General features: G+C 60.5%; 3 protein-coding genes across 31 annotated transcripts; 1 reads left to right on the forward strand and 2 right to left on the reverse strand.

The window, feature by feature from the left end:
• Window positions 1-1,262: 1,262 nt before the first annotated feature.
• Window positions 1,263-10,925, reverse strand: NKPD1 (NTPase KAP family P-loop domain containing 1). Of its 14 annotated transcripts, XM_033844363.2 has the most exons (5): window positions 9,308-10,218; window positions 8,967-9,084; window positions 8,076-8,191; window positions 4,641-4,772; window positions 1,263-3,385 (listed from the first exon to the last, which is right to left on the reverse strand). In XM_033844363.2, the coding sequence occupies exons 3-5, from the start codon at window positions 8,173-8,175 to the stop codon at window positions 1,578-1,580; spliced, it is 2,040 nt and encodes a 679-aa protein (XP_033700254.1). In that variant the 5' UTR covers window positions 8,176-8,191; window positions 8,967-9,084; window positions 9,308-10,218; the 3' UTR covers window positions 1,263-1,577. The 14 variants fall into 14 exon arrangements, with proteins under 14 accessions (XP_033700254.1, XP_033700260.1, XP_073652086.1 ...); XM_033844369.2 differs by lacking the exons at window positions 8,967-9,084; window positions 9,308-10,218 and adding an exon at window positions 10,876-10,925; XM_073795985.1 differs by lacking the exons at window positions 8,076-8,191; window positions 9,308-10,218 and adding an exon at window positions 10,876-10,896.
• Window positions 10,798-21,269, reverse strand: TRAPPC6A (trafficking protein particle complex subunit 6A). 14 transcript variants are annotated; one of them, XR_012328020.1, is made up of 8 exons: window positions 20,955-21,269; window positions 13,819-13,886; window positions 13,552-13,669; window positions 12,866-12,949; window positions 12,623-12,716; window positions 12,344-12,425; window positions 11,796-11,989; window positions 10,800-10,935 (listed from the first exon to the last, which is right to left on the reverse strand). XR_012328020.1 is itself a non-coding variant. In XM_073795995.1 (7 exons), the coding sequence occupies exons 1-7, from the start codon at window positions 21,084-21,086 to the stop codon at window positions 11,917-11,919; spliced, it is 651 nt and encodes a 216-aa protein (XP_073652096.1). In that variant the 5' UTR covers window positions 21,087-21,269; the 3' UTR covers window positions 11,516-11,916. The 14 variants fall into 14 exon arrangements, 5 of the variants coding, with proteins under 5 accessions (XP_073652096.1, XP_073652098.1, XP_073652100.1 ...); XR_012328023.1 differs by having other exon boundaries at window positions 11,796-11,933; window positions 12,330-12,425; XR_012328022.1 differs by having other exon boundaries at window positions 12,330-12,425.
• Window positions 21,270-21,506: 237 nt separating this feature from the next.
• BLOC1S3 (biogenesis of lysosomal organelles complex 1 subunit 3) lies at window positions 21,507-23,687 on the forward strand. 3 transcript variants are annotated; one of them, XM_019935006.3, is made up of 2 exons: window positions 21,507-21,640; window positions 22,111-23,687. In XM_019935006.3, the coding sequence occupies exon 2, from the start codon at window positions 22,119-22,121 to the stop codon at window positions 22,725-22,727; it is 609 nt and encodes a 202-aa protein (XP_019790565.2). In that variant the 5' UTR covers window positions 21,507-21,640; window positions 22,111-22,118; the 3' UTR covers window positions 22,728-23,687. The 3 variants fall into 3 exon arrangements, with proteins under 3 accessions (XP_019790565.2, XP_019790567.2, XP_019790566.2); XM_019935008.3 differs by lacking the exon at window positions 21,507-21,640 and adding an exon at window positions 21,712-22,016; XM_019935007.3 differs by lacking the exon at window positions 21,507-21,640 and adding an exon at window positions 21,712-22,013.
• The last annotated feature ends 3,319 nt before the right edge of the window (window positions 23,688-27,006 follow it).

A 27,006-nucleotide genomic window follows, 5' to 3' on the forward strand; every position in this document is an offset into this window, starting at 1 on the left:
TCTGGGTGACAGACACCTTCTCTCCACGAAGTGACTCCTGAAGCCAGGCCCCCGCGCCCTCTGGTGGCTCTGCCATCCCCTAGGGCCTCAGGAGACCCTGCATCCAGCAGGCAGGTGGGGGAGGAGAGTGGAGACGGCAAACCTGCCTCTTAACTCGTTGCTTCAGCGGGAAACGGACACACGTCACTTCCACTCCCTTCTAGGTGCAAGTCCCCAGCAAAAGCCCCACACTGTAGGGGCCCATGAATGCCGGGGGGCGGGGAGCCAGCTTTGCTTCTTTGTCTCCCAAAGCTCTAGCTTTGGCAGGCACACGGTCAGAGTCTAAGATAAATCGGGCACCAGTCTGACCACTGCTCGGCATCATGTAACGGCGCACAGCCTCCTCCTGGGGCCCCGGGGTGTCCTCAGTCCTGCTCCTGATCTCCAGCCAAATCTAAGGGTTAGTCCTGCCTCCCCAACAGCCCAACACTGCTGGGGCCAGTTTGTTTCCAGCCTGGACTCTGGGTGGTAAGAAACAGAAGCCCAAGTCAAGTTGGCTGAGGGAGCTGCGGGAAGCGATGTACGTTGTCTCCAGTAGCACGTCTACAGAGACGTCGGTCTAACAGCGTCATGAGGACCCGTGCATCTCTGTGGTGGCTTCATTCTTGGGCAGGCTCTCCCTCTGCTGTTGGAAAACATCTCTCAGCACGCCCAGGATGGTGTCGCTACCTCAGCCATGCCAGGGCTGCCAGGGCTTCATCTGCTCCTCAACTTCCCTGTCCTCATCGAGGGGCTCCTTGGGTGGCCCTGGAGTGACCCGTAAGGCAGGTACCCCCTGGACAATCACTCGTCTGGTGGAGGCGGCGCTGCCGGCCCCAGCTGACTGGGGTGCTGTCGAGGCCTAATTAACCCATTATGCCAGGGGAGGAGCCACCCCGAGTACAGTAGCCTGCTGAGGTCACTGGGGACACCACCCTCAGGAATGCCAGCTCCTGCCCCGCCCACAGAGGGGCAAGCTCGGATGTGGGGACAAGGGCCTGGATCCCCTGAGGCCTGGGTGCGCTCCACTGAGTCAGCTGGGCGCATCCCTCTGTCCTTCATCTCCCCTGACTCCGCAGCCTCGCCCGCTTCCCCCACAGCCACTCCCGCGTCTGGGATGCCAGGGAGCAGGCTGCCAGCTGAGGCTGCCCGACTCCCTGGGGATGAAGTGGGCTTGGCAGAACAGGGCAGGTCTGGTGGCCAGTCCTCACTGAGCTGGGAAGACTGGGGCATGAAGACCAATCTGGGGTTTTTACATCTTCATTTATTGCACTTGAACCCCGAGTTCCTCATGGGTCCTTCTGCCCGGGCTCTCAGATGCTGTCACTGATACACTGCCCCACTCCTGGTGGCTACTGCCAACAGTTCTCTCTGGCTCACAGATTCACCTGGGGAATGTGGCCACCACAGGCCTCATTCCGGACACTGGACCCTGGGACTTGGACCCAGTTAGGCCCCCTACACCCTCATCTGGGCAGAAGGAAGTGTTGCCCTCTGCTGCGCCCAAGGTCTTCCATTCAAGGCCCACCTGGGCTAGACTGACCCCAAGTGAAGGGCACTCAGGCCATGGGTCTGGACTTGCCCCCGTCCTGGGGTTGGTGGGCTTCGCAGACACGCGCAGGAGCCTGGCCTGCCCAGGCCGCCCCGGGGGCGTGGTTGGCTCCGCTGGCGGCGTGCGGGTCTTTGCGGGCAGGGGACTCGGGCGGGCGGGGCGTCTTGAGCGTGCTGACGGCCCGGATGAGGCCCATGCGGTGGCGTATGGAGTGGTCCAGGTTAACCGTACAGCGCAAGAGGCTCTGCGCCTCGGCCACGGTGAAGGGGAAGTCAGCGCCCAGGAAGCGCCGGAAAAGCTCGGGGTCGCCGTCCAGGTCGAGCACCTTCTGCAGCGTCGCGGTCAGGGTGTGCAGCTCGAGGCTGTGGTCGCAGAACACGTCCCAGAGGGGCGCGTAGGCTTCGGGCGCGCTCCCTGCCTGCTGCTGGTCCTCCAGGCACTGCAGGGCCCAGCTGAGACGGCACGGCCACTGGTTGGCGAGCACGACCCAAGCCACGGCCTGGCGCGGCGAGAGGCCCTCAAAGTCCCCCTGCTGCCGTTGCAGCAGGCGCACGGTGATGGGCACGGTGTTGACGATGCGCCGCATGGACACCACGTTGTCGGGCACGTAATCGATGAGGCAGTCGTACTCGTCGTGCAGGCAACAGAGCGCCTCCTGGATGCTGCGCGCCGCCTTTACTTCCAGGAGGCTTTGCGCGCTCTCGGCCCGGGCCGGCCCCTCCATCTCCAGGAGCGGCGCGACGTCTCCGCCCCCCGCCCCCGCCTCGCCCCCGGTCCCCGCCCCGCCCCCGGTCCCGCCCCGCGACCTCACGTTGAGCGTCATCTCGCGATAGAGCAGGTCGTCGCGTCTTCGCACCGCATCGTGCAGGAACTGCAGTTTGGTGCGGCGGCCCATGATGGGCACGGAGAAGGGTAGCGTGACGGTGCGGTTGAGGAAGAGGTAACCGTTGTCGGCCGTGCCCTTCATGGAGCCGGCGCTCTCGAGGCACGCGGCCAGGATGCTGGGGTCCACCACCAGGATGAAGATGAAGGGCGCGTGGCTGTCGGACAGCAGCGTGTTGATGGCATTGAGCACGCCCACCACGCGCTCCGGGTAGCACGTGTCCAGCCCTGTGATCTCGAGCACGACGCGCAGCCGGCGCCGCTGGTAGATCTCCAGGAAGCACAGGAAGTCGGTGAGCAGCCCCACCTCCTTCTTCACCTCGCACATGAATCCCAGATGGCTGCTGAACCTCTCCTGCGACACCAGCCGCTCAATTCTTTTGCGCTGGCTCACGAACAAGTGCTTGCCCAGCGAGAACAAGGCCATGAGCAGCCCGGAGCTCGAAAGCGTGGTGGCCGCGCCGCCGAATGCCCGGAACATGTTGCCGTGGCCCAGTACGTGGGAGCTCATCGACAGGTAGAGCAGGCTCATGCCCAGGCTGAACGCCGCCAGCAGCCCCAGCATTGCCAGGCACACTCGGCTCCGGCAGTGCCACTCGCGATGGCGGTAGTCCAGCCTCGTGGCCGCCTTCTTGCCCAGCACCGAGTACAAGCTGAAGGGCAGTGCGCCGTATTGCTGGCGGATGCCCTCGCACAGCGTGGCCACCAGGCCGGCCCACAGCTTGTCACTGCCTGCGTACTGCCAGGCGCTGAAACGGATGAAGAGGAATTTGACGTTCTTGCGCCGCAGATGCAACTCGGTGATGATGGGCTGCAGGAACACCAGGTACCACAGCAGCTTCGAGAAGCCCCAGCCCCGTACGGGCCTCAGCTGCCACTGCACGTGCCGCAGCTCCTCGGCCTCCCTCTGGGTCGCCTCCTGCTGCATCAGCGCTGCCGGGACCGAGGGCGCAGGGGAAGGTGTGAGCGTCTAGACCCGGCTTAGGCCAGGCCAGGGCCTGGATGTTAGACGAGGAGCCAGGGCCCGTCTCCAAGTGCTGGGCAGGTACAGAAGTGCAGAAGGAGAGGCCTGGAGCCAGGCTTGAACAGGAAAGGGTCTGAGGGGGAATTGGGGGGGTCAGGGGAGGGCAGAAGTAGAGCCCCCAGAGGAGAGAGGACCGGTGGGGGCAAGGAGGGCTCTAAGAAATGAAAGAATGCATGCCAGGTGCTGAGGAAGAGAAATGCTGGGCAGCAAGTGTACACCCTTGGTCCAGTTTTCCTGGCTTACTGCCTCTCCTCCAGCTCTCAGCTCAGTTATCACCTCTTCCAGGAAGCCTTCCCTGATCCCCAAGCTGGGTCAGGTGACCCTGGGCTCCCCAACTGCAGTCCTGCCCTCTCTGGGTCATCCCTGTCTGGGGACAGCTCTGTCTCTCACGCTGGTCTGTGAGCCCAGGAAGGGCAGGGCCCTGGTTGTTTGGGCCACCCTGTGTCCCTTGGGTGCTGAGGAAGTGCTGGGAGGAATGTCTGGAGGATGGCTCATGAGAGACTGGGGACATGATCTGCCTGCTGTGAGGGTAGTGAGTGAGCCAGTGGGAATGAGTCGGAGTCAGCGCAGAATAGTAGCTCTGTTTCCTTTTACCTTAGAGCTGAATCTTTTCTCCTTCCAGGACCTTGTTTGTTGCTCTGTGACAACACAGGAGCAGGACATGGGCTTGTTCGATAGGTGCTCACCAGGGCTGGGCACACGGAGGTGAGTCACCTCTGGCTTCTCTGGCCATGATTGGGGCTGGGGTCTGAGCTCCAGCAGCGTTTGAACCAGGCTAAGTTTCAGCTCATGTCTTCAATTAACATTATCTGTCAGGGGTCTTGTGGGCGCCAGGCCCTCGGCCAGGGCTGAGGAGAGGAGATAGGTCCGAGGAGCACAGAGGTCTGGAGGGACTTGGCAGGAGCCAAGCGAGGAACCTGGGCTTTCTCCCTAGGGTACGGGGAGCCGTGGAAGGCTTTTGAGCAGGGGAAGGACAGGGCTAGATGTGTATTTTAGAAAGACTCCTTGCAGTGGATTTGGGGGGGGAGGGGGGCAAAGGCATAGGAAGGGACCTGGTTAATGCTGGTTTATGGGCATCTGGCGGACTGGCCTCAGGGGTGAGCAGGTCTTAGGGAAGCCTGGGGCTGGGCAGGGACCAAATGTTCCGTTTCCCTTAATCCTCACCCATGATCTTGTCCAGCATCATGTGCAGGCGGCAGCCAAAGGGGGCGTAGAAACCCACGGTCACAGGGACAGGCACGTGGCAGAGAGTCTTGGCCAGGCAGCTGCAGTAGACGTCATCCTCTGTCAGGATATCTGGGGCCCGGGGGTGGGGAAACTGAGTCAATGACGCTGTCCAGGCACCACCCTGCTCCCCGTCTACCCTCCGGAGTGCTCGCCCTCAGCCCCTCCCGGCACCGGCACCCCTCCTCCCTGACTCCCAGCCATGACTCAGGTCAAACCCTCCGACAGAGGGTTTCTGCGGCCGCAGGCAGCCCCCTCCTTCAGGACCAGATATGCCCTTCTGGGCCCCGGATCCACCAGGCAAAGGCCAGGAGGCCAGACCCACCTGGCCCTGGCCCAGAGGTGTGTGGGAACTTGGCTGCCCTGGCCCCAGGTCACCGGGATCATGGTTCCCCTGGGAAAATCCCACAGGCTTTTCTTGAGACTCCCGGGCCCTAAGATACCGCTGTACACGCTCAAAAGTTCCGCCGAGTCCGTTCCTTTCTGCTCTGCTAGCCTGACTCGAGCGTGGGCAGGCTCCTCGGCTGCCTGTCCACCCCTGTGCCCACAAGTCACTAGTTCCGCCCTGAGCCCCAGGCAGACGCGTCCTCCGGTCCTGGCCCCGCCACCTTTCCCCGCATGACCCAGGCAGAGCGATGCCTCTGGGAGGCACCTTGGACCTGTAGTCAGGGCACCAGAAAGGTAGGGCTCAGTTGGCGGCAGGGCAGGGGGGGAGGCCAGGCCAGCCTCACGGTGTGTGGTGGGGATGACACGCCCACTTTCATAGAGGCCTGGTGGGCTGCAGCATCCATCCCTCGCTGGGGGCCAGCGCTGGGCCTGGAGGCACAGCTGGGAGGGCAGGAGGCAGACTCGGGCCAAGGTCAGCTGAGGTGGCAGCTGGGGAGGACCTGAGCCTGCTCTGCCTGGCCAGTGGCTGACCTCACCTCGCCGAGCCTCTACCAACCTGTGTGTGAAATGGGCGTCGAGGCCCCGAGGCTATAGCGACGGGGCTGTGCCTGACCTGGAGCCGAGCCCCCGCTCAGCTGTGCTCTGCTTTCAAACCCGACCTGGAGACTGCCACCTCCCTGGTCAGGTTGCCGGCACCCCTCGCCGGGACTCCTGCTTTCCGCCCTTCCTCCCACAGTCAACTCTCAGGTCACATCCCGAGTCAGCTCTGGGCCCTTGTGGCTCCCACCTCCCCAGGGGGAGAAGGCTGAGCCCTCACCACGTCCGCGAGGCCACCTTCCACCCTCTCGGAGCCCGTCTGACCCTCGTCTTCACCTCCCCTGATCCAGCCGCGTGTCCCTCCGTGTTGCCCCGTGAACAGGCCACCTCAGAGTCTGCACTTGCTGATCCTGTTGCTATTTACTCGAGAGAACTGCCCCATCTTTGCTTAAATGCAGACTTGATGGGGCCTCGCCAGATGCCCTTGTTTAATTTGCAAACCCCGTTTCCTCTCCCTGCTTTATTCTTCCCCCCCAACGTGGTTGTCACCCGGCGACACACTTCTGAACTTCCCTGTTTATCTTTTTTCCTGTACCTGCCTCCTGCCACTGCCTATAGAACGTGAGCTCCACGAGGGCAGAGATCTCTGTCTGCCCTGCTTCCTGTGACACCCCCAGAACAGAGCCTGGCGCCCCTGTAGGCGACCAGTACCTGGTCACAGAGTGAATGAATGAATGAATGAGTGGGTGGGTGGGTGGATCCCTCCCATGGCTGTGTTGCTCTCTCCGTCCCTCGGGCCACTCCCTACCTCTTGCTGCAGCTGCACTCCCCAACACCAGAGCAAGCTGGTGTTCATCCCCCGCTGCCCCAAGTCAGGAGGGCTGGGGAGAGAGGAAGCAGAGCAAGGGTGTCACAAGCTGGGGCCCGGGCCCCTGGCCCGCCCGGGATGGAGGCAGCATGGACGGGCCTGGCCTGGAAGCCTTGGATCCCAACGGGTGAAGGAGCAGCGGCTGCCCAGAGGCCCAGTGTCAGGGATGAGCGCCCTCCCAGACAGGAACCAGAGTGAGGGCTGAGGAGGGCAGGCCCCAGGCCTAGGTGGGAGGCGAAGTGGCAGGGACAGAGCCCCGGCAAGGGAAGGCTGGGTGAGCTCTGGACCTGTAGGAGGTGAAGGAGCTACGGTTTACGGGGTCAGGCAGGTGCCAGGTGTCTGCGGGCCTCCTGGGCTCCAGGAGGGCGTTGGCTGCAGAGGGCAGGGCTGGGCCGCTGCTGGCTGTGGTGCGTGCCGCAGCGGGTGAGGGGGTGCGTGTGGGGGCCGGCTGGGGGGTGCTGGCTAGTTGCATGGGGGCGGTAGTGGTTGCAGGCGGCCCCTTCTGGGTGCCGTGAGCGGGGCAGAGCCGCTGCCATGGGGGGCTGGGAAGTGCGGGCTGGGATCGCCGCTGCAGAACAGGGGGCTGGAGGCCCCGGCGACAGCCATCGCCACCCCATGGTGGCCTAGCATGCCTGGGGGGTGGCGACAGGGCCTGTAGGCTTGAGGTGCCGCTGGGTCATGGTACTACTGGTGACAGCATCCTGGAAGGAAGGAAGTGGGGGGTGACTGGGCCTGAGGGGCACTGGCAGGAACCAGGTCAGGTCTTCAGGAGGAGGCTGGGGCTCGTCACTCAGCTGAGGCCCAGGAGAAGTCAGAAGACGAGGAGGGGTTGTGGGCCGAGGCGGGGCCATGCCCTGCCCTCTCCCACGGCTGGGGCAGGGGGTGGGGGGTGGGAAGAGGTGCAGGGGCCTGGGCTTCAGCTATGTGAGGAGCTAGAGGGGGGATTATGCCCCCGGAGCTTCTGCTACCCCAAGTTCTTCGGTCCCTGGGGTGTCCCCAAGTGGGGGGGCGGGCGGAGAGGACTCCACTGGGAGCTGGCCTGGCTGGTCCACAGGAGGCCAGAGTGACGAGACGTGACTGTGGAGGGGGACAGGGTGGGGACTAGGAAGGGGGCTGCCCTGGGAGGCCCCGAGGAGGCTGGATCAGCCCTGACGGGAGTAGCTGCCCCCTCCTCGCCCGGAGCAACAGCGACTGCGGTCACCATGGGCGGCTGGACCCCCTCCTCATTCATACGCACTCAGTGTGGGCTGCGGGCTTGCCCTCCGACCCCTCCCGCCCACCGCACTGCTCCCCCCAGGTTGTGGGGCAGTCCCCACAGGCCTGGCGATTTGGGGAGGGAATTCTGTCCACGCTAGGGGCAGGGGCAGGCCAGATGGGCCCCCACTGCTGGCATCCCCAGCCCAGGCTCCCACCTCCGGCCTCCCAGGGCCTACGGTCCCCACGGCCCCCTGTGCAGATGCCTCCACGGTGAGTGCCGGTGGCTTTTCCCTCCGGGGGCCTGAAGTTCTGCTTGGCCATCCGCTCAGCAGCCCCCCACTCACAGGTCTCTCTTGCGATCAGAGCCGCCCAGACTGAACCCCTACCTTTTTGGTGCCCCAATTCCCTGTCCGAGCAGTAGCGCTTGGTGGGCGTCCGGGGGGGCAGGGCACCCTTGGCGAAGTGGATGGTGTAGTGCTGGTTCATGGCGGCGGGGGGCCTGCTGGGGGTGGGGACGAGAGGCGGGCTCAGTACCCAGCCCCCTCGGGCGCCAGCAGCGAGAACCCACCCACCGGACGGCCCCGAGACCTGCGATAGATGAGACCTCATCCCGGATGTTGGGGTCCTGGGCTACCCAGGTGGCATGGGGGTGCTCTTCAGAGTCACAGGGAGAGGTCAGGATGGGGGGACGGGACAGCCAGGCGCGCGAGGATGAGAACGCTTGGGGGGTAATTCGGGGTGGGTGAGATTTCCAAGGCCTGGGTGTTCGGGAGCTGCTGGGAGTTTCCAAGAGGCTGGGACAGTGCGGGTGCTGAGCCGACGTGGGCTGGGAGCCAGGGGCTGGCTGAGTAAGATCAGGGGGGAGCTGGGTACTGGGCGGGTGCGCTGTGGGCGGTGGAGGCCGGCACCCTCTGAAGGGACTTGAAACCAGTGCGGTGAGAGGCGGGGAGCAGTGAGCCACCGGGCAGGCGAGCGGCTGAAATGTCAGGGCTGAGACATTTGGGACCTAATGAGGGGTTGGAGGGAGGGGCCTCTAGGGGAGCAGATGAAGTCGGCGTGGTCCAGTCTGGGGAGAGGCTGAGCACACTGGGGATGAGGCGGGGGGCACTGGGTTGAAAATGTGAGGCGCGGAAGCGAGGGAGGGAGGCTGTTGAGAGGGCAGGCGCGGGAGAACCCGAGGGGCAGAGGAAACGGGTGAGAGCTGGAGTTGGTGAGGGTTGGGGGCCTGGCGCGTGGCCCCTGCCCACCTCATCCCCCCGGCCTGGGGTCCCCCATACCTGATGGCAGCCTCGCGGCCCCAGCTCCCTGCCCCGCCGCTGCCGCCAGCCGAGCCGCTGTGCCAGCCCCACCGTCTGGCAGCATCGGCGCAGGCCAGACTGGTGAGAGGCCCGGGAGCTGGAAGCCAGGAGCCCAGTGGCCCGACCGGTTTGCCCACCTTGTCCCCGCCCCTTCCCAGCAAGCCTGCCCAGTCCCTGTCCCGTGCGCTCAGCTCTCAAGGACTGGGGGCTGCCGCCGCCCCCCCACCCCACCGCGGTACCCCAGTAAGGGATGGAGATGGCAGGCCACGCTGCTGCCCAGGGCGGGACCCGCCGGAGGGTCTGCCGGTCTGGGCACTTACGCTGTGGGAGGGAGGGAAGCTAGGGTACGGATTTGGAGTCCAGGCCCAGAGAAGATGCAGCCCCAGGTTCAGGTGCCAGCTCCCCCAGGGCCCCGCCGTGTGAGCTCGGGCGGGTGACTTCACCTCTCTGAGCCCCGGCTTCCTCGTGGCTGAGCAGGCCGGCGTCCCTGCCTGCCTCTCGTGGTTGTCAGGAGGAGTCCCCTGAGCCCAGAGCCCGGTGCTCAGCAACGGTGGCGCCAGCTGGCCCATTTGCCAGCTGCTCCAGATGCTTCACGTAAAATGACGATGACACGCGCGTTCCAGGCTCGCCAGGAGCCGTGCTCAGCGTACATGCTTCTCTTTTTTTGACTCCAACACGCGGATTGCGGGATCTTAGTTCCCCAACCAGGGATTAAACCCAGCCTCAGCAGCGAACGGGCAGAGTCCTAACCACTGGACCTCCAGGGAAGTCCCAACATGCTTTTTTATCTTCAGTAACCTCTTTCCTCGTTGCCACGCTCCAGTGGGGCGGGGGTGATGCCCCCTTTACTGGTGAGGAAACGGAGGCCTGGACTGGGGAGTCCCTTGCCCCGGGTCTTAGGGAGGCAGAGCCAGGCTTTGCAGGCAGTGGTTTGTGCTGGGTAGGTGGAGGTGCCTTGTGGACGTTCTTCGAGAGGTGAGAGCGGGGTTGGGGGTGGGGATGGCTGGGCAGGAGGTGCCTTAGACAGCGTGGGGGGGGGGCCCTCTGCTCTCCAGGGTCCTGTCTCCCTGTGGCTGCTGCTGGCGTGATGGGTCGAACAGAGGTTCGTTCCCCCGGGAGATGGGGGAGGCAACCACAGAGCTGTGCCCAGTGACCAGACACTGCCCCCTGTAGCCCAGCTGTGCCCCTTCCCTCGCCTGGGCTACTGCTCTCTCCCCTCACCAGGCTTTCAAGCAACTTCCTCCTCCCTGTCCTCTGCCACTTTAGGACTCTGCCCCCCTCCCAGCACCCCTGCCCCATCAGGGAGGCCAGGCTGGTGTGTCTGAGTGGGGGTGTGGTGAGTCTGGGGGGGATCCTCCAGGACAGCCCGGAGTTCTTGAGGGCAGGGCTGGGCCGATCCCCCGCCTGTCCGTGCGCACAGTTTAGCTGAGTGACTGCGATTCATTTGGGAAACATCTGCAGGCTCTGTGCTGGACAGTGCCAGCACCCGGCTGAGGGACCCAGAGGGACCCACGGGGAAGCGCGGCGGGACATAAACAAGTAAACACGGCGGCAGGGCAGGACAAGGCAGTCTAGGAGCCCCCCCACCCCCCCAGGGCTGCAGGCGCCGGGCGAGTGAGCAACTGCTCCGAGGGATGTGGTGGGCAGCTGAGGCTGGTGACTGCTGGACACTGGAGAGGGAGCAGGAGTTTGGAGAGTGGGCCAGGCAGGGAATGGCATGTGCAAATGCACGGAGGCAGGCCAGGGACCCGCGGTGCTCAGCTGTGTGCGCTGGGGAGGGGCCGGATGGGGTGTCTGCAGAGGAGCCCCACCCACTGAGGAGACCCCTCCTCCTCCCGTCTGGGTCTGTCGCAGCCTCGGCATGCAGATCTGAGGTGAGGGTACTTACCCACATCAGGCAGCAAGTGGCAGAGCCTGGCAGAGTCCAGACGGGTGATGCCGTCGGATGCTATGAATGTAAACATTGGAGGTGGTGGCAGGGGGTGGGGTGCAGGCATGGACGCCGAGCTGCCCAGGGACTGGTCAGCCTGGCCATTGTTCTTTTCTTGGTATGACTCGCATCCGCCAGGCACATGAACTCTGTGTGTGTGTGTGTGTGTGTGTGTGTGTGTGTGTGTGTGTGTTTTGGGGGAGCCGAGGGTGTCTAGCCCACCTCACCTGCATCCATCCTTGGTCCTGGCAGCCCCAGCCCAGCCCACCCCTGCCAGCACCCTGGGGGCCCTTGGCCCTGCTCCTAGGGAGAGGTCCGTCCTGTGGGCCCCGCTGGGAGGAGAGCGGCCCCAGACTTGACGCTGGCAAGGGTGCCAGCGCCAGGGGCCACCCTCCCCTGCCAGGTGTGCAGGGCAGGAGGCGGCAAGCTGCAGGGCTGAGGCCGAGGAGGAGGGGGCCCAGGAGAGGAGGAAATGTGGGCTGGGGAGCCACACAGGGTAGCCTGCTTCTCCCCCAGGACCTGCGACACAAACAGTCCCTTTGCAGATGACCCTGCCCCCAGCACCCTGCGTGACCCCCACCTTCCACTTGGAATCTGGTCCCACGTACAGAACCTTTATTGAGCACCTGCCGTGTGGAGGGACGTGTCCGATGTGGGCTCCCTCCACACCAGCCCCGACTGGGGCGGGGTCCACCTTGCCCCCGGGACACCCCCACCTCCCTATGACACCCATTTGTTGAGGGCTTATGAGGCCCTGAAGCGGTGGGGGGACCCCGTCTCCCCAGCACCAGCCACCACCACGGGCAGCAGCTGGGTCCCCGGGATGGGGTGGCGCCTGGGGCTCCCTCAGGATCTCTGGATCACCACCTGGAACTTACCTGGAAGAGAAGGGCTGGCTTTAGCCTGAGGCTGGGACCGGAGGGGAGAGGCAGCATCCCCGTAGCTCAGAGATGTTCATCCCTGCCCTGCGCCAACAGCCTGGGTGGCCTCAGCTGGGCCTCAAGTTTCCTCACGGTCTAGGGTGGAGATGCTTCCTGCCCACCTGGCCTGCATCCCATGGCTGTGTGGGTGACTGGGGGCATGAAGGCCAAGCATGTCGGTTGCTGGGGAAGGGGCTGTCACGGGCTTCTGGGGCATGTATTGCTCAGATCCTCCCAGGTCCCCGGTGATGAGTGGGCCTGGGGACTGGCAGAGGGCAAGACACCTGGAGGGAAGGGGACTAGACGGTTGGCTGCAGGCTGCCCCCAGGTAAGGGTGGGGCCTCGGCCTGTCTGATGGAGGGCACTGTGGGCCAGCGGGGACCCGGGGGTCAGGAGGACAGCCCATCACGCCGGCTGCAAGTTCCATGGGGCCTAGCTGCCTGTGGAGCCCCTCAGCACAGCACCAACCCGGGTGACTTCCATTATGTCCACCTGGGTTCTCGCACCGGGAAGAGTGTTCGAAACCACTAGACCAGCTCATCGTCAAGGGTTGTCTCCTCCAGGCTGGCATGCCCCAGGGGAAGCAGGCTGCGGGGGACATCCAGGGGCAGGGGCGTGGATGCGCTGTACCAGCTGTGTGGCCTGGGCATGTGACTTAAACTCTCTGGGCCCAAGACTCCCCATCTGTGAAATGGGGCTGGGGTGGCCCGGCCCCACCTCCTCGGCCCCCCTGGAGCAGGGGGACCCCTGCCTCACTCGGACGGGAGCCCCCCACACCAACTCACAGGAGGGCAGGGCTGCCACGGAGGCGGTGACCAGGCTCTTGATGCCCAGGGTGCTGAGGGTGCCCCGTAGGAGGCCGCAGGTGAAGGCCAGGAACTGGGGGCGGGGGACACAGGTCACTGTGGGCAGAGGGGGAAGGCCAACACCCAGGACCAGGGGGGCCACGCTGGGCCCCTCCCTCTCCCGGGGTCCTGGGCTCGGGGAGGGGCCTGCCTGGGGCTGGAGTCCCAGCACCGCCCCCGTACCTTGGGCGCTTCCTCCAGGTACTGCAGACCCGAGGCCATCCGGATGAGAAGGGGGAAGCTGTGGTCCTGCAGGACGTAGGTCCCCTGGGGACAGATGAGGGGCCCATGGGGGCTGGGGTGGCACCTGTACCTTTGTTAGCGAGGAGGGGAAGCAAGGACCCAGGGCCCAGCCCCGGTGGGCTGAGGTCTGGAAGGACCCTTCCCTCAAAACCGTGGTGGTCGGTCACGGGCCCGTCCTTCAGAGCTGCACGAGGACCCACGGGCCTTCGGCCCCGGGCCTGGTGTCCTGCCCCGCTGGGTGCGTGACCTTCCAGGGTGGTGGTGAGAAGCTGCAGCCCAGGCCCGTGGAGCGGCCCGCCGGGCCCCGGCACAGCACGGGCTCCTAATGGGAACTAGGACCAGGTCCGGACAAGAAGCATCAGGCCGAGGCGAGGTGCCGCCGGCCGCAAGGGGCCTTCTGCCGGCTCTGGGGCCCATCCTGGGAGGCCTGCGGGGAGGCTGGAAACAGCTGCCACGCCCCACGGCAGCCTCCTGGCTTCCCCTGGAGGATGACACAGAGGCCCCGAGGGGGCCCGTGCCTGCCTCCCAGCTTGGGCAGGTCCCCGTGGCCGGGCTGGGCCAGCTGCAACCGCCCCGCGCGGGGGAGTCCCCTCCCCGGCTCTTGGGCGCTGGGCGTGGCCACGCACCTGATGATTGGTGCGGAGGCTGTCCATCTGCTTTTGGAACACGGCCGCCCACACGTCTTTGCATAGGAACTTGAGGGCGTCCAGCTCCTCCCTGAAGGCTAGCGTCTCCCGGGGCAGCCTGCGGTGGGGCCCAGGCCAAGGGAGGGGGGAGCCCCGAGATGAGGAAGAGGGAGGAGACCAGGCTGGGTTCCTGTGTGGAGCAAGGTACCCTCCCCGCCCGGCTGTGCCCAGGAAGGGACCCCACCTCAGCTCCTGCCCACCTCTCACCTCTCGCCCAGGGCCTGGCCCACGCGGAAGCCCATGCCCTCCAGGACCGACAGGCTCATCTTCTGTCCCTAGAAGGCCAGGGAAGAGAGGCGCAGGGGCCCTCGGTCACCTGAGGGAGCCGGGAGCCGCTGGGTGTGGGGGCTGCGAGGAGACTTGCCCGGCCCTGCCCGTGCAGGGCGAGGAGGCCCAGAGGGGAGGGCCTTGCTGCACAGGCTGGCAGGACAGGCCGGCTTTGCCCCTTCACCTCCTCACATGCCTCCAGAAACCCCATCAGCCCTCAGGACCCGCTCCCCTTCATTCCAGGAAAAAGGGGGTTTTCCTCAGGCTCAGCTTCACCCTGCCGGTCAAGTCTTTCCTGATAACACCCATCACTTCTTATATGCGCTTTCAGTGTCTGTCCTTACAACACCCTGTGGAGTAGCACTCCCGTTACCCCAGAAACTCAAGGCGACCTGCCCTGGGGCTCATGTGGCGAGTAAGGGGGCCACACGGCATGGGCCCTGGCCTCTGGCTAGCAGGGGGGCCGAAAAGTCAGCTGTGATCATTAGGCCTTAACATATTAGCTGAGAATCCTGGGAGGGACGCACAGGGGCACAGGGGAGGGAAGTGTTCCCTCGGTGCCCGGTGAAGGCAGTGGTGGCAAAGCGGCCTTCTGGAGGGCAGGCCGGGGTCTCACGGTGGAGGGGCTGAGGGACAGGGGTGGCAGGAGGGCTGCACCTGGTATCTGTCCACGTGCCCAGGAGTGTGGACGGCGAGGCTGGAGGAGAGCTGACCTGTGTGTGTTTTTGATCTGTGTGACCTGGAGAGAGCTGAGCAGACGAGGGAGGCTGGCCCAGACTGGGGGCGTCAGAAATACCAGGACGGCCTGTGGTGACCAACACGGGGCCGGGCACACCAGGGGAGGCGCGTTGGAAACAGATGCTGAACGAGCAAAGTGAGGAACTGGGACTCGAGCACACACTGTGCGGGTGCCCTGTACAGACCCCCTTGTTTAATTTTAACAACCCCATAAGGTAGGCTGTATTTCACACCTGGAGACCAGGCACAGAGGGGTTAGGTCACACCTCCCGGAGGCCCCCTCAGCCACGGGGCTGTCCTTCGGACCTGAGCAGGTCCGGCTGCTGCAGGTAGGTGGCAGATGGGTGGGCGGCCGGGGCAACACCCCCAGCTGTCCCTGCGCCAGGGAAGTGGCAAGGGCCGAGGCCCGCTGGGGGGGCGCGCCAGGCGTAGGGAGGTCGGAGCAGAGGCGGCCTGCGTGCCGGCCCTCTGCTCTGCTGGGCTGCGTGATATGCAGGCCCTGTCCCGCTATTCTGTGCTCTTCCCGCGAGAACCGGGCCTGGGGAAGGACACAGCTTCCTGCTGGTGGCACTGGCGTGCGCTCTCTGGTTTCTTCCAGCACGGCAGGGCCAGCCTTGCGGGGAGGGCTTGTAGACTCAGGATGTGCGGGATCTCAGCTTGGGGCATGAGAGGCAGAGAGGGGGACATGTGCCTGGTGGCTGGTTCCGGGGTCCGGGGCCCGGGGCCAGATCAGCCCCTGACCCCTACCAGCTGCCCCGTGCCTCAGTCTCCTCACGTGTAAAATGAGGACCTTTCCAGGGTGTGGGTAAGTGCAAGCCAAGCGCTCTGAGTCAGGCTCAGGAAGCGCTACTGTCATTGTCATCTGCAGCCTCTGCACCTGTCAACCTGCATGACGAGCTGATGGGGAAAGGGAAGGAGAGACCCGTTAAGGAGGGGCTCTGTTCTGTGGGCTGGCGGATCTCAGCACCTGGATCACTGCCACCCTGCGTCACCTCCCTCCTAGAGGCGAGCTACCCGAGGGGGCCTGGCTGGGCTCCACTCTAAGTGCATCTGTGTCCCGAGGGACAGGGAAGACCCCAGGACTCCCCGTTCATCCCACAGACATTTCCTGACTGGCCTCCGGGAGCTCGCCTAGCAAGCCTAGTGGGGATGACGGGCACCCAGGGGATGACAAGCTGGTGAGAGGGCGGAGGGTGGTGTGACCGGCACACTCACAAGGGTGGTGTGACCGGCAGCTCACTCTACAGCAGCTGTTGCTGTTGGCTCCATGGTCCCCAGCCCTTGAAAGGGGCCAGTTAAATATCTGCTGCACTGCAGAGACGGGGGGTGGTGGGGAGGGGGGAATAATGCGAGCAGGGAGGAGGAGAGGCGGTGGGGAGGGAAGGGCGGAGGATGAGCGGGTGACTCGGGAGAGAGGGCGGGGTAGGAGGGTGGCAGAACCCCACCTGCTCTCTGGCAGCCGCCTCCCAGGACTCAGCAGTGTTCAAGCCCCAATCCCTACCAAAGCTCTCCAGACACTAGGGGTTCGTCATTCCTGAGGAGGGAGGGCAAGGCGGGACACTCCCATCCCATTGGAAGCCTCTGGAGCCCAGCCCAGAGCCAGTGCGTTTCTGGGCTCCCCACGCCTGCCTCAGCCGAGTTGACACAACAGCCCATGGAGAGGAACCGAGATAATGGGAGAAACAGGGGGGACCCCTCAGAAGAGGCTTATCAGTGTGGGCACGAGGGGCATCCACGAAGCAGCACGGGCACTTGGAGGAAGGGACAGTCGGACAAGGGAACGTTCTTAGAAATGAAATGGTAGCCAGAAGAAACGTTTGTTCATGAGGGAGCTGAAAAAGAGACAAATCCGGAAGGTAGGTAAAACCTCACAGATGGTTAAGAAAAAAGGAAACCACGAGGTAGGAAAGAAACGAGAGAAAAGTGGACATGCGGAAAGAGACCTAGGAAGTCTAGGAGTCCTCTGACTGCGAGAGATGGAACAGTGCTGGAGAAGAAATAATGAAAGGAGCCTAAGAGGAACACGTGCTCTGCTAAAGGCAGATTCAAGCGTCCAGACCGAAAAGGGCCACAGAACTCCGAGTAGGATGAATGGAAAACAAGTAAACCAAACTGCCTCCCCCCGGTCCCATCCTGGACTGAAACTCGATGGAGCTGGGTGGGGGGCTGTGTGCCTGGCCTGCCTGGCCCCTTAGTTATTAGTTATTTGTGAGGTTCGAGCCCCACCCACGGAACCACTCTGTGCTGGCCCAGGGCAGGGCGTCCCAGGAAGGAGCAGCACTGGTTCCTGCCTTAAGAAAAGCACAGGGAGGGCTTCCCTGGTGGCGCAATGGTTCGGAATCCACCTGCCAATGCAGGGGACGCGGGTTCGAGCCCTGGTCCCGGAAGATCCCACATGCCGCGGAGCAACTAAGCCCGTGTGCCACAGCTACTGAGCCTGTGCTCTAGAGCCCGTGAGCCACAACTACTGAGCCCGCGTGCCACAAATACTGAGCCCATGTGCCACAACTACTGAAGCCCGCGCACCTAGAGCCCGTGCTCTGCAACAAGAGAAGCCACCGCAATGAGAAGCCTGCGCACTGCAATGAAGAGTAGCCCCCGCTCGCCGCAACTAGAGAACGCCCGTGTGCAGCAACGAAGACCCAACGCAGCCAAAAATAAATAAGTTTGTATATATTTTTTAAAAAAGCACAGGGAGAAGGGATGACTTCCGGCTTCCCCAAGGTGAATGGCCCCAGAAGACCCAAAAGAACTATGCTGCGTGACCAGGTGAGTGACAGGGTGAGAGCACACCTCCCACCCCGTCGCCCTGTCCTCATGCACCCAGGTGGTGCCCAGACAGCCCCAAATCCCACCTTCTCCGCTGACACTCTGAGCTCACCCAGCCCCCCTCCACCTGCCTTCCGTCTGCTCCTCACCGCTGCCCGGGCTCCTGCAGCAGCACCCTTCCCCACCCAACCTCCATCCAGTCTCATCCACGTGGCCAGGGAGGACTTCCGGAGAAGTAAATCTGAGCCTGGCACACCTCAGTGTAAACCTTCTATGGCCCCCACCGCCCTCAGGACAGAGCCCCAGTTCCCGCACGGAGACCCCACTGCTGGCTCTGTGGCCTCGGATGCACTGCGCCCCCTCCAGGGCTCTGCCCCCTGCTGTCCACTGTGCCAGGAACTGGTTGGTTTTCCAGGCTCTTGCGTGAGGACAGGACTGTATCTCATGGCTGCTACACCCACCACAGGCCCTCCTGAGAGAAGGGGCTGGCCTGGGCACTCACTGGGCCTCGGTGGACCAGGGCCTGCCCAGCAGGGCTGTTCCCGGGCCAGCGGCCAGTGGATGACAGCTCATTACACACACAGAGGGGTTCACTCCTTTGCCCACATATCTTCAAAGTTCCTGAGGTGGACAAACCACAGCCTCTTCCTCCGACTCCTGGAACTTTTCCCTCTGATAACAAAGGCCCTTCGACCTCCCAGTTCCTCCGGCCAGTCTTCCATTCAACCCGTAACCGTTCAGGAGAATCCATTCAACAGCCACAAATAACCAGGCGGGACATGGAGATCAAAAAGCCCTAAACAATGACTGTGGCTCCTGGACGCCTGTGCTGCGGGGACAGAGATGAACCAGCCACCATCGCTTTCCTCAAAGGGCTCTGGGGCAGGTGGGCGGGGCAGGCCTAATGCCACAGACAAGCTCCGGCACGGATGCCCGAGTCCTGATTTTGCCTTTGATCCTGGCTGTGCAGCGTCGGAGAAGCCCTCCTTCTCTGGTGCCTCAGTCCCTCCCCTGTAAAATGGGATGATGACGTCAACCTCAGAGTGCTGTTCTGAGGACTGAATCAGATAAAATCCTGTGCTGGAGACACGATAAGTACCCAAGAAACAGAAGGTCTGCGTGGCGTTCAGACAGGACACTTGCCGGACCAAAGAGAGGGGCAGAGAGGGGAGGGGCCGGGAGCAAAAGAGAAAAGACTGCGTGAAAACAGCGCAGCTGCCCACGATGTGCTAAGAAACGGGGCTCCCCAGCTTGAAAGAATGTGGGGAGATGGTAGTCCTTCCCCTGGCTGCACACAGGAACCACCCAGAAGCTCTGAGGCCTGACGCCCGGGCCACCTTCTGGCCCAGCTCCACCGGAATCTCTGGTGTGGGACCCCAGCATCAGAACTGCAGAGGCAGCTGGGCAGAGAGCCACGCCCAACGGTCACAGGCGCGTTCGTGCTCTAAAAGCCCTGTGCTGAGCAAAGCTGAGTAACCGCCTGTCCCCCCTACTTGCTTGGCCACAGGAGCCCATTAAGATCCTCCCAGAGTGTCAGAGAAGACACTAAGACAGGAGAGAGTTTATAGCACAGGCTTTGGAAGTAGGAGGCCCAGTTACATTCCTGACTCTGCCACTTGACAGTGAAGACTCCATCTATAAAAGCCTCTGTTTCCTCATCTACAAAGTGGGTTGTTAGGTGGATCAAATGAAATCAGGAATGTGAAGCCCACCAGGGCACACGATAGGTGCTATTATTGGCCACGATACTAAGTGAATGCCAGTCCCCGCCCACACCCTCCATGGCACAGGGGCTGCACTCACTTCAACAAATCCATGCTGAGGACCTACTATGGGGTGATCAACACAGACCCGGTCCCCATCCACACCACACAGCAGGCAGCCTGGCAGAGGAGAGGCTGTGAATCGAAGGATCATATGGGTACATAATTCAGATACATACTTATTGTGATGCAAGGATACCCCACTTCCACTGGGGGCTCAGGGAGGGCTTCCCCGAGGAGAGGACATTTGAGCCAAGATCTGAAGGATTAATAGGTGTCAAGGCAGTGACGATGTGACAGGTGAAATGAGCTGGAAGATGAGGGAGGACGCTGGTACAGGGCAGAGAGGAGGGAAGCCAGACTAAAGCAGGGAGGGGCCAGATGGGAACCATATTTGGACAGCACAACAGGAAGGGCCTGGCTGATGGCTGGAGGTGAGGGAGGAAAGGCAGATGTCAGGGACTCCTGGGTTTCTGGTTTGAAAGCCAGGATGGATGGGGTGCTGAGACACTGCAGCCCCCTCCCCAAAACACAGGCCAGCGCACACTCCCTCTCCCACGCGCTAACGTTCTCATAGCATTTCCCAAGGTACAATATATACTCATTTATCTGATTTGCTCGCCTACCCCACTATAACCTAAGCTCCAGGAGGGCAAGGGTTTTGGCATGGTTCGCTGAATAATCCCCAGAGCCTACAGTAAGGCTTGGCACCTTGCAGGTTTTAGTGACAGTCTGTTGAATGAATGAACTTGAAAAAACTATGTTGAGATGATAACAAGCAACACCTTTGTCCTCCTGAATTGGGAAGAAAACACAGACCAATAAAAATGTCTTGCATATTGACGATGATGATCACAGAAAGAATAATAATGAAAAAAGTGAGCACAGCCCCACTTATTAAGCACCTACTCTCTCCGTCACCCTTTCTTCTTGGTAACAGACTTTAAAACAAGAGCTCCGTGTTCTGAGGGCTGATTAGGTGCTAGACATCGTACTAAGTGCTTTGAAGTCTGAGCATTTATTTTTCATAAGGGCCAACTTCCAAGATGCCAAGCACGCTCCTTCCGCAGGGCTTCGCAGAAGGCTTCCCCCTTCCTGGAATGCTCTTCCCCCCACTTATCCCCGGGGCTTGCTTCCTCCCTTCTTTTCCTCAAAAGGCTTTCCTCCACCATCCAGCACTCCACCTCTCTTCTTTCCCCGACTTGGCTGAAGTTGTCTTTATAAAACTTCTCACTAGCTGGTGGCACATTCTATGTTTATTTATTGTTTGTTTTGACTCCCCTACTAAAACGTAAGCTTCACGAGGACAGGGAAACAGTGCCCTGAATACAGCAGGCGCTCAGTAAGTTTGCTGAATGAATAAATGTCTCGCTGGGAGTCTTAGGTGCTGTTATGATCTCATTTTACAAGGGAGGAAACTGAGGCACACAGAGGTCGAATCACTGGCTCTCACACCCTGTATGAGTGATGCAGGCGGGATTCAACCCAGGCTCAATATACGACTTCTCAATATATACCCAGTAATCGTAATTACTGTAATTGCTACCCGCTTACTCTGTGCCAGGCTTTGAGCTAAGAGCCTGACCCCGAACTGTCTCGCTCAGTTCTAGCTGCGACCCTCGAGGCTGGCACTGCTGCAACCCCGCTTTGCAGAGGCGGAAGCTGGCGCCTGAGGTCGCCCAGCGAGGCAGGGGCGGGGCGGAGGTCCGACCCGGGCCGCTGCCGCGCCCTCTGCTCCTCCCGGGGCCTCGGCCCGGCCTTCCCGCCGCGGCCCGTGCCTCCTTCCCCCCGGGGCCCGGCGCTCACCCCGGGGCCGGGGTCCGGATCTTGCGCCCACAGCTCCGCTACCATTTCCGTGTGCAGAAACTCGAACAGTACCGCGTCAGCCATGCGCCGACCTTCCCTGCCTAACAACCGTCCAGCGCCTCTTGTCCTCATTGGCCCGGCTGGGCAAGCTCCGCCTCCTGCACCTAAGCGCGAGCCCGCCCACTCGCTTCCATTGGTGTTTCGGGCTAGCCCCGCCTTTCTTTTCTGGGCTCTTGTGGTGCGCGCCTGAACTTGGGAGACTAGGGGGAGGGCCTGCTTTGTCTATATTGGCCGCACGTGACAAGCATCTCCGCCCTTCCCTCTGCTTCTTCCCCGTTTCCGGGTCCTCGAGCATTTCCATTGGCCGAGTCGCTTGTTACACGTGACTTCTCGTCATTTAGAGTCCCCGTCTGTCTACACGCCTCGCAGCACAACGCGGAAGCGCCAGCCCAACAGCTTTCCTATTGGCCGTGCCCATATTCACGTGGCTCTTCACACACACCCCTCAAAGCTGGTCCTGAGGGCTTGCTTCCTGGTTGGTAGGCGAGCGGCCCAGGTGATTGGCCGCCAACACCCGCCCAACCTGCTCCCCTATTGGTTGGGGCTGCCGCCTTCTCCTTTCTCGGTAAAGACTCCGCACTTCGGCTAGGTAGCGGATCCCGCAGGCTGGGCGCTCCGGTGACTCGGTACGGTCTTCGGTGATAGCGCTCCCTACCCCGCCCTTAGTGCACCCTTCCCAGAGTCCAGTTGGGCTGTTACCCTTTCTGTGACCCAGGCACTTGTACCTGAACGGCTCAGGAGCCCGTGTGCTTCCGAATCTGACACAGGCTTGGAGGAGGGTGTGGCCTCTGCTAGGAGGCAAAATCGGAAAGAGCTTAGTTTGGGACTCCGGGTATTCGTGCCTCAGCCTTGATCGAGCTGGTGGTCCTCAGTTTTCCCATCAGTACACTGAGGAGGCTGGGGTCTAGTAGCCCCCATCATCATCATCATCAGGGATGATGATGCAGAAAAGGAAACTGAGGCCCAGGCAGGGGAAGCAGATGGCCCCAGATTGCTAAGGTAGTCAGTGGAGGGGCTGAGAATCCAGAACTTGCGCCTTTTAACCACGGCAGGGCGCCCGCCTCTCATATCATCCCTTCGCGCGTCTTCTCCCTAGCTCGCGCCATGGCGTCCCAGAGTCGTCGGCGGAGGCCGCTGCGGAGGCCTGAGACGGTGGTGCCGGGGGAGGCGGCCGAGACGGACTCGGAGCTCTCTGTGTCCTCGTCGGAGGAGGAGGAGCTGTACCTGGTCTTCTCGGGCCCGACGCGCGGCCGCCCCACGGGACTGCGGGTGGTCGGGGAGGCCGCGGAGACCGACTCGGACTCGGAGCCGGAGCCGAAGGCCGCGCCGAGGGATCTGCCTCCGCTCGTGGTGCAGCGGGAGACTGCCGGGGAGGCCTGGGGAGAGGAGGAGGCCCCGGCGCCCGCCCCCGCGCGTTCGCTGCTGCAGCTCCGACTGGCTGAGAGCCAGGCGCGGCTGGACCACGACGTAGCGGCCGCGGTGAGCGGCGTGTACCGCCGCGCGGGCCGTGATGTGGCCGCCCTGGCCGGTAGGCTGGCGGCTGCCCAGGCGGCGGGATTGGCGGCGGCCCACAGCGTGCGCCTGGCGCGGGGGGACCTCTGCGCGCTGGCCGAGCGCCTGGACATCGTGGCCGGCTGCCGCCTGCTGCCCGACATCCGCGGCGTGCCGGGCACCGAGCCCGAACAAGACCCGGGACCGCGGGCCTATCTGTGACCCACTCTCCCGCCTGACTGAGCCCTGGGGGTAGGCCTTGCGGCCTCTGGGACCTGGCTCTGTGCCGTGTTTAGCCACCCACCCATCTTACTGTCACCCTCAGAGATAACCCCGCCCCCTGGATAATGCTCTGTGTGGGGGGGGAGGGAGGGGGGAGGATGGGGGGTTAATGCTGTGCAGCCCTTGCCAGGCCCTAGCATCTGGTTCCTCCCCCTGGCCCTGGCGCTTGCTCCCTGGTTCAGAGCTTGTGTGTGTCTGAAGCTTGGCTCAAACTCCTGGGTAACTAGCCACTCCTTAATCTGTCTCCATTTTAGCGGTACACAGAGCCTCACCTCTCCTTTCTGTCTGCCTTCCTCAGTTTGGTTTCTGTTCACAGGGGCTGGTCCTGCTTCTAGCGTAGATTCCCTGATGTCTCCGGCCCTAGTCCCACTTCTGGAATTCTGCCCTCTCATCTGGACTCTTTTTCTGCTCCTCAGGCTTGGCTCTGATTCCATCTCCTCCTAGTCCTTGCCCTTCCGCCTCCTGGCTCCTTCTCCTTGGGCTTAGCTCCACCCCCTTGGCCTGATCTTGTTTGCTGGGTCCAGCTGTACCCTTAGGTTTGGTTCTGCTTCTTTTTGCTTCTCCCATCCTGTTTAACTACGTACTTAATTATGGGCTCCAGGGACCCCCTATGGCCACTTTGCCGATAAGGACCACATGTATTTTGTTTGGTCACCGTGTTGTTCCCTGGATGCTAAAAGGGCTTGGCTGTCTGGCTTGTCTCAGGGCCTGGGGTTAGCTCCTTCTTTCTGCTCCTCACCTGGTCCCTCTTCTCCCAGCCCCAGTCCCTCAGTCCCATTCACATTTATTCCCCTCCCCCGCTCTTACCCCAACCTGAGCTGAGATCTGGGCCCCCAGGATGGAGAAGTGGGGAAGAACGCTCTATGGCAGACTCATTAAAACTCAAGACATTTATTGATATGGTCCGTTCCTCTTATCTCGCCATCTAAGCTGGGGGCGGGTGGGTTGGTGATTTTGCTGAGAATGTGGGTCCCGCGGAAGGGATCCTTCACGCCTGGCCTATTGCAGGAGAGCCTGTGGCCGGGAAATCAGGGCTCCTAGTTGTTTGCCCTGGTTCTGCACTTATTTGTATTTTGTTAATTCACCACACATTTGTCGAGCTCCTGTTCCTTGCCTGTCCTTAGCTGGGCACTGGTGGTGCCCACAGGCTGGGCCCTTGCAGAGCGCACAGTCCCCTGGGGGAGACAGCCATTGAAATATTCTTGCAAATAAGTGGATAGTTTTCATAATTGTAATTTATACTTCAACTATAATTCTTCTGGCATTGTGATTAGTGCCGTAAAGAAATACAGGAGCTTTGTGAGGGTGTAACTGAGGTCTGTCTGACCTTGTCTGGGGGGAGGTCAGATGGCTTCCCTGAGGAAGTGATGAGTGAGTCTGAGCCAAGCCCTGAAGGTGTAAAAAAGGTGAAACAGGTCTGGTAGAAAAGAGTTGCAATCGGTGGGAATAGCATATGCAAAGGCCCTGAGGCAGAAGGGGGCAGAGCCTATTTAACAAAAGAGGGTGATATCTTCTATTCTCCACCTCGAGTGGAGAGAGCAGGGGAGATGGGCGTGGTGAGGGTGGTGAGTGCTGTGCTAGCAGGGGCCAGACGGAGCTGAGCTTTTAAACCAGGTAAAGATTCTCGATCTTTATTGAACAGCCAGTAAACAGAGAATGATGCCATCTGATGAATGTGTTTTGTGAAGGAGACTCTGAGACTGGTGCTTCTGCAGTGTGGTTGCCTCTGATAAATACCCAGAAATACTGGTTTAAAGAATCAAACTTCCTTTTAAAGGTACAGCTGAGCTCAGAGAGAACATGAGAAATCTCCCGGACCCAAGTTAATTTCTGCTGCACAGCAAAGGGATTTAGTTCTACTCACGTGTGTGTGTGTGTGTGTGTGTGTATATATATATATATATATATATATAGTCTCTTTCATATTCTTCTCCATTATGGTTTGTCACAGGCTATTGAATATAGTTCCCTGTGCTATCCAGTAGGACCTTGTTGCTTATACATTCTGTATATGATAGTTTGCATCTGCTAATCCCAAACTCCCAGTCCTTCCTTCCCCTCCTCCTTGGCAACCACAAGTCTGTTCTCTATGTCTGTGAGTCTATTTCTGTTTTGTAAATAAGTTCATTTGTGTCATATTTTAGATTCCACATATAAGTGATACATGGTTTTGTCTTTCTCTGAGTTACTTCACTTAGTATGATAGTCTCTAGGTCCATCCATGTTGCTGCACATGGCATTATTTCATTCTCTTTTATGGCTGGGTAGTATTCCATTGTGTATATATACCACATCTTCTTTATCCATTCATCTGTCGATGGACATTTAGGTTGTTTCCACGTCTTGGCTATTGTAAATAGTGCTGCTATGAACATAGGGGTGCATGTATCTTTTCGAATTATAGTTTTGTCTGAATATATGGCCAGGAGTGGGATTGCTGGATCGTATAAAGCCTTGGATTTTAACAGGTGCTGGACCTTGGGCCAAGCACTTATTAGAGAAGCAGAGGCTCTGGCATGAAACTTAGTCCCTTGAAGGGCTATATCTTGAATGAAAGAATGTGGTAGAAAAAAATCTGATTGATACCATTGAGGCATACCTAGGAAACTTGTCCATTTTGGCTTAGGCTCTGGGTGGAGGGAATTTTTCCTCAGGGAATTCATAACCACAGGCTTTTCTTCAGGCCTGATTGGGGTTTGGGTATACCCTTACGGAGCAGTTCAGGAAACCCCAAGCATTGAAATAAACTGAAAGTCGGCTCTGGCCAAAGCCAGGGAAAACACCCTCAACCAGCCTCATGCAGAATTACAGCAGACTAATACAGACCAAACCTAAGTTCATAGTTGAAAACTGCAGAGCGCAACTTCCCTGGTGGTGCAGTGGTTAAGAATCTGCCTGCCAATGCAAGGGACACTGGTCTGAGCCCTGGTCCAGAAAGATCCCACATGCTGCGGAGCAACAAAGCCCATGTGCCACAACCACTGAGCCTGCTCTCTAGAGCTTGCGAGCCACAACTCCTGAGCCCATGCGCCGCAACTACTGAAGCCTGTGCGCTCTAGGGCCCGCGTGCCGCAACTACTAAGCCCGCGTGTTGCAACTACTGAAGCCCACGTGCCTAGAGCCTGGGCCCAGCGACAAGAGAAGCCACTGCAATGAGAAGCCCGTGCACTGCAATGAAGTGTTGCCCCCGCTCGCCACAACTAGAGAAAGCCCACATGAGGCAACAAAGACCCAACACAGCCAAAATTAAATTAATTAATTAATTTAAAAAAAAGAAAACTGCAAAACATACCAGATGATAAAGTGATGAACCAGTATGGGCTGCTGGTTCCCTTCCCCAAATTTAACCTTGGAGAAACTGGAAAAAAGAAAGAAATCCGGATCCGAGGAATAACAAAATGTTGAGAAGTCCTCAGGGACAAAGAGGTGATCTGACGTAGTATTCTGCTGCTTCTTTCTTTGTAACAAATGACCAAAAATTTAGTGGCTTGCAACAGTTGTTTTATTATGCCCACAGATTCTGTGGATCAGGAATTCCAGCAAGGCTCAGCTGGAAGATTCTTTGGTTCCTTGTAGCAATGACTGAGGTCACTCAGGTATTCAGCTGGCAAGTGGGTTGGCACAGAGGGTCCCAGTGACTTCACTCAGGTGGCTGGACTACTAGGACTCAGAGATTAGGATTGCTGACTGGAGTGTCTGTATGTGGCCTTGAGCTTCCTTCAAACATGGCAGCCCCAAAGTAATCAGATTCCTTACATGGCAGCTCAGCACTCCAAATATATTTCAGTAGACAAAGCAGAAGCCCTTGGGTGTCATGCATGATCACTTCTGCTGTGTTCTATCAGTTATTAGCAAGTCACTAAGTCCAGCCAAGATTCAAAGGAGGGGGTGGAGGGGAAGGAGACATAGACCTTGGATGAATAAGAGTATCAGAATTTGTGGATCTATTTTGAAACCACTACAGTTAGATGGGGCAGTGGGTTGTGGACGAGTCGTTGACTTTTTTGGTCCCTCCCTTTCAATGTTGCCTTGGGTAAATGATTGCCTGAGACATGAGAGCATCAGCCACTCACACCCTCTGGGGAGGGTGAGGTCACATCAGGGTGCTCCAGATTCCTATTTTATTTAATGGGTTATAACATTGCTCTCTATTTTGATGCTCAAATTGTGTCCAGTTTGGCCAGCAGGACCCCTTTCGAGCTGGCTTCTGTGTCCTACT

This window comes from Tursiops truncatus, chromosome 19 (genome assembly GCF_011762595.2).
Source record: "Tursiops truncatus isolate mTurTru1 chromosome 19, mTurTru1.mat.Y, whole genome shotgun sequence".
Lineage (NCBI taxonomy): Eukaryota > Metazoa > Chordata > Mammalia > Artiodactyla > Delphinidae > Tursiops > Tursiops truncatus.

Bases quoted from the DNA above. Each gene is read 5' to 3' on its own strand.
- NKPD1 (XM_033844364.2), bottom strand. From the start codon at position 9,556: ATGGGCCAGCTGGCGCCACCGTTGCTGAGCACCGGGCTCTGGGCTCAG. The intron at 9,085-9,307 runs GTAAGTGCCCAG...CCTGGCTTCCAG, and splicing joins GCTTCCCTCCCTCCCACAGC to CTCCCGGGCCTCTCACCAGT. The intron at 4,773-8,966 runs GTATGGGGGACC...CCCGGGCCCCAG, and splicing joins GGCCGCGAGGCTGCCATCAG to ATATCCTGACAGAGGATGAC.
- TRAPPC6A (XM_073795995.1), bottom strand. From the start codon at position 21,086: ATGAGGACAAGAGGCGCTGGACGGTTGTTAGGCAGGGAAGGTCGGCGC. The intron at 12,717-12,865 runs GTACGGGGGCGG...CCCCGCCCCCAG, and splicing joins ACCTGGAGGAAGCGCCCAAG to TTCCTGGCCTTCACCTGCGG. The intron at 11,990-12,343 runs GTGCGAGAACCC...TCATGCCCCCAG, and splicing joins GGTTTCGAACACTCTTCCCG to TCACCCACACAGCCATGGGA.
- BLOC1S3 (XM_019935006.3), top strand. From the start codon at position 22,119: ATGGCGTCCCAGAGTCGTCGGCGGAGGCCGCTGCGGAGGCCTGAGACG.